The sequence below is a fragment of the Nicotiana tabacum genome, chromosome 11, assembly GCF_000715075.1.
Source record: "Nicotiana tabacum cultivar K326 chromosome 11, ASM71507v2, whole genome shotgun sequence".
Classification (NCBI taxonomy): Eukaryota; Viridiplantae; Streptophyta; class Magnoliopsida; order Solanales; family Solanaceae; genus Nicotiana; species Nicotiana tabacum.
In genome coordinates this window covers 99756131-99767481 of record NC_134090.1, presented here as the reverse complement: position 1 = coordinate 99767481, position 11351 = coordinate 99756131, and the positions used below count along the sequence as shown (strand labels likewise).

At 39.7% G+C, this 11351-nt stretch overlaps 1 protein-coding gene across 1 annotated transcript; it reads right to left on the bottom strand.

Moving 5' to 3' along the window:
* Positions 1-2550: 2550 nt before the first annotated feature.
* On the bottom strand, positions 2551-4177 carry LOC107788385 (uncharacterized protein At2g39795, mitochondrial-like). Its single transcript, XM_016610068.2, has 3 exons — positions 3833-4177; positions 3037-3377; positions 2551-2939 (listed from the first exon to the last, which is right to left on the bottom strand). The coding sequence occupies exons 1-3, from the start codon at positions 4103-4105 to the stop codon at positions 2780-2782; spliced, it is 774 nt and encodes a 257-aa protein (XP_016465554.1). The 5' UTR covers positions 4106-4177; the 3' UTR covers positions 2551-2779.
* Positions 4178-11351: the final 7174 nt, after the last annotated feature.

Here is an 11351-nt window from a genome sequence, read left to right as displayed (position 1 = left end):
ATTCAAAACCTCGCAAGTGTTGTGGCTGCGGCTGATGCATTGAGCGATTTTCATTTGAGTGATGAGATTTATGCTTCAAAGTCCAACGACAGAAAGAAGGACAAGGCTAAGGAGTGGAAGAAATGTGAAAACAACAATGCAAATGAAGACAAGGGGAAGAGAAAGCATGAGGCTGGAACTTCAAAATGCAAGGAGAAGGGCAACAAATTAAGTGGTTGTTTCCTTTGTGATGGACCACATCGAGCAAGGGACTGCCCAAAGAAGGTAGTGTTAAATGCTATGACTGCCGCAGATTAGAGGGCTGCATTGGAGGCAATGACCAGTGACAAACAAACTGTTGGTGTCAATGCAATTGTGGCTGAAAAGAAGGGAGGCCAAGGGGCGTTGCTTGTCAACCCCTTAGGACTCATAAACTGAGCTAACCTCAACGAGGACGTCAAGTTTCAAAGGGTGTAGGTGGTTTGTTAGACCTCCGCCAATTGAGCTCGACTTGACAACAAGAGTGTTGTCATGGGGCAACAAGAGTGTTGCTAAGCTAAGGTGCATGAGCAACACCAAGGCAAAAATGGGAAACGAGCAAGTGATGGCCAAGGCTTTGACGGAGGTGAGACAGCTTGGCAAGGGCTTGACAATGAGTTACGGGCTGAGGATGACACTTGATCATGGCAAAGGCATCAAGGCATGAGGCAGTGATGCCAAGGCAAGGCAAAAATGTAATAACAAAGGCAGACCAAAGTGCAACGAGAAGGCAGTGTGCGGGCTGACTTGTCATGGCATTGAGTTGCGGCAAACGGGCCAAGTTCGTGGGCAATGGCATAGGCAAATGTGGCTACAATGCAGCTGGATACAATGGCATTGGCGCCTGATTCAAGCCAAGGCACGAAAATGGGCACCAAGCTTCAGATTGACTAAGTCAAGGGCGGTTACGGCACATGGGTAGCAGTTGAGCTTTGCTAAAATGCTGGCAGGAGTGTTAGCACGTTTTGGGGGCCATGATCCCACTATTCTTTAGCATGATTTACATGATCCTAGTAGTTGGGGGTTGTCAACTACACTAGACTAAAGTAGTGGGCTGAGTGGGCAAGTGTCTAAGCCTAAAAATGGGCTGTCTCATGTTATTATAAAATGGACAGCACCCTTATACTTTTATATAGAGTGAAAAATGTGTAAGAGTACACATTGAGTTAGGAAGGAGTCCTAAATCTGGTTTTCAAGAGTGAAAACATCTAAGGCTAAGAGTAATCTTGTGAGGGTCAAGAGTGATCTTCTTTTTGTACCCGGATGTACCTTGAGTTGAGTTTCTTTGTATGCTCGAGTTAAATACAAAGTTGGGAAAAGAGTTTCCTGTATATTATGCCTTGTGTTCACTTTTATTTTCTCTTGCCTTTACTTATATTTCGTTGCCTAAAATCAGTCCTAAACTTACTACGTTGAAAGCTGCCTAAAATATTCTAAGTCTAAAGTTACTGAAATTTTGGCTAAGTGTTGGAGCAGGCTGAAGTCAAGTGTGAGACTTGGCTGCCGCTGGCTGTTTTTGTGCGACATAAAACACGCCTATGACACAAGCCATGGTGCTTAAATCTTCATGATCGCTGAGAGTGGAGAAATATACTTAGGATCTGTAAAACTAGAGTTTCTCCTTCCTTATTTATTAAGTTCTTTATTTGTAAAACTTACGGCTAGTAATAACTAAAATGTAATTTTTTTTTATTGTTGTGATAAATCAAGCTTGAAAGCTCATTGACAACAAGATTGCTTAATGTTCTACCGCCAGTTTTTTCTTTCCGTGTAATTTGCTAAGCTTAAAGTTTAGTGCTTTGTGATTTTGTCGCCATATCTGGCGTCTTGTCATTCCTAAAGCACTTGGAAAGTCATAGATTTCATCAAGTACAAGCCGATATTAGCAGTAAAGCAAATGCATTTTAGGCATTTTACTATCGTAGTTTTCCTCTTTTTCTTTGAATAAACACGGCCTTTTTGGGTGGGAGTGAATAAAATTGATAGTTGACAAATAAGGAATGCTTTTGAATCCATCAATCTTCAACAGATAACCAGTCCCCATACTAGATTCTCGATGGAGAAACCCCATGGTCCAGTCAAGCTTAGAACTGACAACTGAAGAAGCAAGCCAGTACAAGTTCCAAAAATCTGTATGCCAAGGGACTGATGAAGATCACCAGCATACATGTCTATACTGATTTGTGTAGGAAACAACCTAGGTAAGTAATAAGATAGCGACGTCCTAATGAATATAAGACACCAAACGAGAAACAGAGCTAGGGGCCTACTAAAGGCCAAGGACTAAGTAATAGATAACCGGAAGATTAGCGAATTTGACAAAGCAGGCCTTAAATCAAGGCAAGGCATTGACAAAAGAAAAACATACCAAATGAGACGTAGAGAAGAACTCAATAGTCAAAAGATGGTAAGAAAGGGAGTACAACATTAGAGATGATACTCTGGAAATTCCATGAGAGAATAAACTTACACTATTGTAGCAAAATATGCAGGCAAAGAAGACAATAACTAGAACTAGCTGACAAAGCATAATGAAACAAAACTCCCAATGGACAACTCTAATATATGGGTGTATTGAGTTCACCAAAGACTTGGATATCTCATGGTAAAGCAACTTTATCAATGATAGACAGTAAGATTAACCAAAAGGACTTCGCAATCAAGGTATTGATTGATGACAGATAGTAAGATGTAGCCAAAATAACATTACCCTACTAAAACATCAAGAATTTTTGGGACAATTGTTCACAGAAAGTAGGATCTATGCCTCAATGAATTTCTTCAGATTCTTAAGCCACATCATGTATTCCCTGCCGTCCTTGTTGATCATGTACTCGTGCAAGAAGTTAGTTGCGCTGGGTTTGATCCCCCTAATCTCCAGATACTTGTGGAAAGCCTTTTGGAGGTTTTCATCCAAATCCCTAATCGAGAAAGCACATCTTCTATTAGTATACCAAAAAAAAAATTGACCGATATGGATGTAAGCCACAGCCATTTTAATAAAATTTCAAGACTTACGAGAAATCAGGTCCTTCATAAGCAATCTGATCCTCAGAAGCATTAGGATCTTTGATTGACAAAGTTTCGATAGCAATCTCATCAGCAAAAGCTGTGCAACCAAACTCCAAAGAAGGTCCATTCTTCTTAGACACCCTAACAACAAGAGGAATTTGAGACTGATTGGCCCTTTCTCTATCATTGTCATCGTTGTCATTCTCAACTTCATCACCCGTGACAAGGTCAGGCATGTGAACTTCGACATCAATAGATTCACCTTGATACTCTCTTGTCAATGTTACAGTCTGTTGTCCCGGATGGTCTTCAATCTTGAAGGGAAAACCCTCAGGAGCCTCCTCAACCTGCAATCATAACAAAAAATAATGATAATAGTCTTAAGTCTGCTAATGTAGTACTAGCACTTTTTTCATAAAATAAAAAACAGCATAAATTTTAAAAACTTCGAGTAAATTATACTCTAAATTTGCTTTTTAAGGTAAAATTACTCCAAAACTGGGCGTTTTTCTTACAGGTGGAGGGAGTAAGATTAAAAGAGAAAAACAAAAATCCTTGAAATAAATAAATTTTCTCCATAAATCAAGATACATATAGGAACTAAAAACCAGAGACAAATATTAGAATCCACAAATTACAGCGTAGCTATAAACAAACGAAATAAGGTCAATATGTACTACTAGACAATAACTCAAAACCTTCTTTTTACTCATTTAATTAACTTTCTATTCAAAAAACAAAAAGAACAGAGAAGAAATATTAGAATCCAATTTTTCATTTAATATGAAGGTAAAAAAAAAACCTCGTCATGTTCGTCAGATTCCTCGGCACATAAGATTTCGGACTGAATGATTTTAAGGAGTGACTCATCAGAACTGGGCCGCTTGGTCGAATAGCAATGAAGGGTAGAGGGTAATGAGCTTCGGAAGAAGTTTCTAGACGCAGCGCCACGGTTAGCTATGGTGGAGAACAGAGCAGAGGATCGATGGTGGTAGCTCTGAGTTCTACCGATGACTCGAACAGCTAAAGGTACAACTTGAGAAGCTGTTCGTCTAATTATGTTAGTGACAGCCATTTTTTGGGGATTTTCAGAGGGGTAAGAGATTTCAGGGTTTAAGGAGAAAGGGAGGCTTGGGCTTTAGGGTTTTGGCGACATGTTATAATAGGGCGATTCTGGACTTTTTCGGAAAATTAGAACTTGAAGTGGGGGTAGAATGGGAAGTGCAAATTAAAAAAAAAAATGCAAATACGAGCATAAGACTTTTTAAAAAATCTTTCCAACTCTATGTGTTATTTATTGTAATTGTTATAAATAAATTTGTATTTAAAGTGAATGTCTATTTTATTTTATTTATGACTAAGTCACTTTTTCCTATAAATAGAGTGATTTTATCACATTGTAATTCATCTCAAAATCAATAGAATTTTCTCGCTCCTTTCTGTTTAATATTCTTCTTTTCCTTTATTGCTTTATTCCACTTTATCAACACGAGACCCTACCGTCTCAAGAAGCTCTTTGAGAAGATTAAGGGTATAATTTTTCTCCTCTTTTAACTATGATTAATATTATGAAACGAAAGTTCGTTGCCCTTGAAATTTTGTGCAAGAACTATATGTCATGAGTGTTGGATGCTGAAATTCATTTAGATGCAATGGGTGTTGGAGACGTCATTAAAGATAAAAATAAAGCATCTATCCAAGACTGTGCTAAGGCCTTAATTTTCTTGTGCCATCACCTTGATAAATGGTTGAAAATAGAATTTCGCAGTCAAAGATCCACTTGTTTTGTAGAATGGCTTAGAGGAAAGATATGACAACCTAAAGTTGGGAACATTTCCACAAGCACGATATGATTGGGCTTATCTGAGGCTCCAAGACTTTAAGTCTATTTCTGAATACAAAAAGGTACTTATGGGCATATAAATTTTATCGGAATAAAATCCGTAAACTAATATGGACTATATCTCAATATATTAATCCAAATAAATATTATGGGCTAATATAATTGGATTAATTATATAAAGCAAATATATATGAATTAAATAAATAAATCTTAATCTAATGGGCTAGCCCATTTAATTGGACTAAAGTGATGAGCCCACTTCATTAAGCTCAAGATGTCATCTTCCTAGAGGCTCAGTTTGGTGCCACGTGTCAAATGACATGACACGCCAAGTCAAGCGGAAGAGCCAATAGGACCATGCCACGTGTCAAAATGACAAGGCATGCCCAGTTACACTGAAAGGCCAATGAAATCGCGCCACGTGTACAAGTGACATGTTCTGGCCAATCAAATGCGGCCATGTCACACTTCAATTTGATTGGTCGGAAAGAGTTTGTTCTTATCATGACTCCTTCCTTCCACAACTATAAATGGGGGTCTTCATAACTCAGAAAAGACACCAGAAGTTATAACAAAAAAAAGGAAAGAGCTCGTGGATCAAACATTGCAAATTCCTCCACAAGATTCAAGATTCAAGCTCAAGAACGAAGAACAAATCAAGTTTAAGCTCAAGAACGAAGAACGAATCAAGGTCAAGTTCAAGCAATCAAGCTAAAGCTCAAGAACAAGATCATCGTTCCTGGCGGCAACAAACGTAGATTCAAGATCAAGCTCAAAGGCCCTTGAATTTATTTAATATTGAAAAGAAGAATCAGAGGATTCATAGAGATTGTAACACTCAAATATTCGAAATAAAATACTACGATTGTTGTAATATTTTTCGGTCCTGATTTTATTTTCTCGACGCAATTTTATTGTCTACAAATTCTGGCACGTCCAGTGGGACAATCTCTACCTCTCATCTCAACCTTTCAATCACCAAAGTTCAAGAACATTAAAATGGTTTCAAAGAAAATCAACTTCGGTTCAACTTTCACTAAGACTGCTAACTCCAGGTTCTATGTTGATGTGAAAAGCATCCTCGATGTTACCTTTGGAAGCTTTGGACCAGTTACGAGGAGCAAAGGAATCTTTTAGGACAACAAGCACCCCAAGTGCCGTCCGCATCAACCCCTATTTTGGATCTTTATCCTCAAAAGGAGCAAGATCTTCCACAAATACACTTGAAAGAGGAAATGATGTTGCTGAAAAGATAAAAAAAACTCTTGCTCTGCTTGACCTCTCTGGATCCAAGCACTCTGCTGTGAAGGAAGATGATGATGCTTCAAGTGATGGATCCTCCTCACTTACACCGCATAGAGTGAGCCAATCAAGGATCAATCTATGTGAAAATCCATCTACTCTCCATCGTCCACGGCAATCATGCAAGCCATGATGACAAACACTTCATCTGTGAAGGAGCAATTGGCAAACTTGACGGAAGCAATCGCTGGCTTAACCAAATGCATGCAAAATCAAGAGGTTAGAATTGACAAGCTAACAGACAGGGTGGGAATCTTTATGGAAGAAGAATCCACTCATGCACCCGGCAAACTCCTAGAAGTTCAAGAGATTGATCCTCCCCCACGACAAGTTGCATCCACTAAGGAAATTCCAGTCTCTTCGGAAGGGATGATTCCAATCAATCAATTAAAGGAGTTCATTGAAGGGACTATAAAAAACAAATATGAAGTCGCTTCCAAGTCCTCTTTTACCTACACAAAGCCATACACTTCAAGGATCGATATGTTGAAGATGCTTGCTGGCTATCTACCTCCAAAATTTCAACAGTTTGATGGCAAAGGCAATCCAAATCAACATGTGGCGCACTTCGTTGAGACATGCAACAATGCTAGGACTTATGGAGATTACCTCGTTAAGCAGTTTGTCCTCTCATTAAAAGGAAATGTTTTTGATTGGTACACAAACCTCGAGGCTGGATCTGTTGATAGCTGGGATCAACTATAGCAAGAATTCCTCAATCACTTGTATAGCACGAGACGTACTGTGAGTATGATAGAACTTACAAATACTCGTCAACTACAGGGTGAACTAGTTATCGACTTTATCAATTGTTGGAGGAATGCAAGCCTCAACTGCAAAGATAGGCTTAGTGAAGCTTCGGGCATAGAGATGTGCCTCCAAGGCATGCATTGGGGGCTATGCTATATCTTGCAAGGTATCAAGCCTGGCACATTTGAAGAACTTGTGACTCGTGCCCATAAAATGGAGTTGAGCATGGCCTCCGCTGGAAATGAAAGGTTGCCTATCTATGAGCCTCGAAAAAGGAACGACAAGCAAGAAGTTAGGAAATTGAGCAAGTTTGTACCCAAATCTGAAAACAAAGAAGCTATGAATGTCAACACATCACTTGTGAAGTTCAAACGAAGGTGAGCAAGAAGCAGAGTATAAAATCCACTTCTTTCAAGATAAGCCAAGTGAAAAGTTGACTCTAAAAGAAATGGAAGAGAAAGAGTACCCATTTCTGGATTCTGATGTGCCAGCTATTTTTGAAGAACTCTTCGAGTTAAATCTCATTGAGCTTCCAGAGATGAAGCGACCAAATGAAGCTGGGAAAACAAATGACTCAAATTACTGCAAATACTATTGACTTGTGAGCCACCCTCTGTAGAAGTGCTTTGTCTTCAAGGACAAAGTCATGAACTTAGCTCGCGAAAAGAAGATCGTGCTTGAAAATGAGAAAGCAAGCGCAAACCAAGTCTCTATCACCTTTGGCTCATTCAGTCCGAATGAATTATGAGGTTTTAAAGAAAGTAAAGATGAAGAATTACTGGAGAATGACAAAGCTAAAGTCAATCAACCTGATGATCATGAAGGTTGGACGTTGGTGACTTGTCGTAGGCACCACAAAAGGAGCCCACGAAAAGAATCAATAGAACAACCAACAAGAAAAATGATGGTGAAAAGACCAAGGAGATGGAATCCAGTTAAATATTTGAAGAAAGCAAAAGTGGAGGTGCCCCATTCTCAAAAGCCACGAAATCCAGTGACCTTGGAGGAGTTTTTACCAAGTTGGTTCAGCACAAAGATTTCCTATGAGGGTATCGATGCCTCTTGTTGCCATGCTGACAAAGGTGAAGAAAAGAGTGATGACCTACCGTTGGCACCATCTTCGGGAAAGCTCATCGAGTCCACTCCTCAAGAAGTTAATGCTTGTGAGGGAAAAGTCACGTTCACAAACGATGATCTTCTGCTAAGTGACACTCTTCATAACCTCCCATTGTACCTGATTGGCTATATGCGTGATGAAAGGGTAAATGGAATTTTGGTTGATGGAGGATCCTTAGTGAACATTTTGCCAATTCGCACTGTGAAAGAACTTGGTATTCCCATGAACGAACTCTCAGAAAGTCGTGTGATAATCCAAGGATTCAACCAAGGCGGGCAAAGAGCTATAGGCACAATCAGGCTAGAAATCACCATTGAAGATATGCAATCAAGTGCGTGGCTACATGTGATTGATCCAAAGACTTCATACAACGTCCTGCTTGGAAGGCCTTGGATACATGAGAACAAAGTGGTTCCATCTACCTACCATCAATGTTTAAAATACTACGAGGGTGAAGTCAAGAAGAAGATAGTTGCTGATGATGAGCCATTCACCGAGGCCGAGTCACACTTCGCTGATGTAAAGTTCTACTTGAAGAATCGCATTGTAAGGAGCTAAAAGCTGATGATGGCATAAAAGCAAGAATGACGAGCCCATAACTAAAAGAGCAGAGGTGACTACTGGTGAAGCCAAAGCTGTTACTGAAGAGGTACAACCCAACGTGAATAAATCTTATAGAGGGAATATTGCGTCTTATGACAATAAAGTAAGTCATGCGCTCCAATATGTCCCTAAAAGGAAGAAATATGAAAATGAATCATCTAATCCCCAAACTAACATGCTAAAGGAGTTAACTCTTTTGGTAAAACGAATCGAGGCAGTAAAGTTGTCCTCAAAGTCACTTGCAGGGCTTGTAGCCCAAAATCGTTTGCAGAATGTGGCACTCCCTACAAAGCGAACAGATGAAAGTTTTGATCCTAATGCTTACATGCTATTTGCAAAAGCTGGATACAATCCTAATGAGCCGTCAAAGTTAGGGAAGCTACCATCAGAAGCTGTGACGAGACAACCACATGAAGGTTTAGGATACAAGCAATCGTCACCAGTGCGCATCTCCATAAGAAGGGCGAGTAGCAATTATATCACTGTAGAAGATGAATCAGTCGCTTCTAACAAGCTTTCTATCTTTGATCGACTTGGAAAAATACTTGTGAGGACCTCCGTGTTTGAGAGATTGGGTCCATTAAAGAAAGGGAACAAGTTCTAGAGAAATTTTCAAAGGATAAGAACACTCGATTCGCCCAAAATCCAGAAGATCTCTAAGGATTTCCAAAGTTTGGTTCCTTCTAGAATGAGGCAACAAACAAAACTTGTGGTTTCATATAAAGAAGTACTGAAGGTAAAGCCATATACTGTGGTCTACACTAAGGAACGTGACAAAAATGAAGAAAGTGTGGGTTCTTCATATCATGTTACTGTACAAGGCGAGAATGGTGTTCCATCTTCAATGGAGGATAATGTAGAATTGGAGGATGTTTCACCGTGTTATCACATATCCTTCAACGATGGGGACCCTCAAGAAGATAAAGATGCGAAAGATGCTCCACCTGAACTTGAAGAAGGAGTGAAGGCGATAGTTGATGCCTTAAAAGAAGTTAACCTTGGCACTGATGAAGAACCAAAACCCACCTACCTAAGTGCTTTATTAGAAATTGATGAAGAGAGCACTTATATTGAGTTACCCAAGGAGTTCATGGATGTTTTTGCTTGGAGTTACAAAGAGATTCTTGGCTTGGACCCGAAAGTAGCAGTCCATCACCTTGTGGTTAAAAATGGCACTCGCCCTGTTAAACAAGCTCAAAGGCGCTTTAAGCCAAACTTGGTTCCCTTGATTGAAATAGAAGTTAACAAACTCATCGAAGCTGGCTTTAGTCGTGAAGTTAAATATCCAACATGGGTTTCAAGTATTGTCCCTGTAAGGAAGAAAAATGGCCAGATTCGAGTGTGCGTTGACTTTAGGGATCTTAACAATGCATTTCCGAAAGATGAATTCCTGCTTCCCATTCTAGAACTAATGATCGATGCTACTATCGGGTACAAGGCAATGTCATTTATGGATGGTTCATCGGGCTATAACCAAATTTGTATGACGCTAAAAGATGAAGATCTTACTGTATTCCATACCTCTATGGGTATTTATTGCTACAAGGTAATGCCTTTTGGCTTGAAGAATGCTGGTGCTACTTACTAAAGAGCTATGCAGAATATCTTTGATGAAAGATGACCTTCTCCACAAGAATGTCGAATGCTATGTTGATGACTTGATGGTAAAATCAAGAAAGAAAAGCGGCCACTTGAAAGACTTGAGAATGATGTTTGAGTTGCTCCGGAGATACCAACTTACGATGAATCCATTAAAATGCGCCTTTGGAGTTACCTTTGAAAAGTTCTTAGGTTTCATTTTTCGACATCAAGGGATTGAAATAGATCAAGCTAAAGTAGATGCAATCTTGAAAATGCCCGAGCCCCGCAATATTCATGAATTGAAAAGTCTGCAAGGAAAGCTAGCATACCTTAGGAGATTCATCTCAAACCTAGCTGAGAGGTGCCAACCATTCAGTCGCCTTATGAAGAAAGGTGTCTCTTTCAAATAGGACCAAGCGTGTAGCAATGCCTTTGAGAGCATTAAATCCTATTTGATGAAGCCTCTAGTTTTGACAGCCCCTATACTTCGAAAGCCGCTGATACTATATATTTCAGCACAAGAAAGATCTGTTGGAGCGATGTTGGCCCAAGAAAATAGTGAAGGGAAAGAAAACTCCCTTTACTACTTGAGCAGGATGATGATACCAAAGGAGCTAAATTATTCGCCAATCGAAAAGTAATGTTTGGCGCTAGTCTTCTCAATCCAAAAATTGAAGCACTAGTTTCAAGCTCAAGTCATTTATTTGGTTTCTAGAGCAAATCCCATCAAGTTCGTGATGTCAAAACCTGTCCTCAATGATCAACTAGCAAGGTAGTACCTCCAGTTTCAACAATTTGAAATCGTGTACATCCCTCAAAAGGGTATAAAAGGATAAGCGTTAGCGGACTTCCTGGTAGATCACCCTATACTTGATGATTAGGAGCGAACTGACGAACTACCTAATGAGGACGCAATGGTCGTTGAAGTTCAACCTTCATGGAAGATGTATTTTGATGGTGCTGCGCATCGTGGGAGAGCTGGTGCTGGTGTAGTATTTGTCACTTCCCAAGGTGAAGTCTTACCCTACTCCTTCACCTTAACAGAACTCTGTTCCAACAATGTTGCTGAGTATCAAACATTAATACTTGGGCTTGAAATGGCCGTTGATATGAAGCAATTACAAT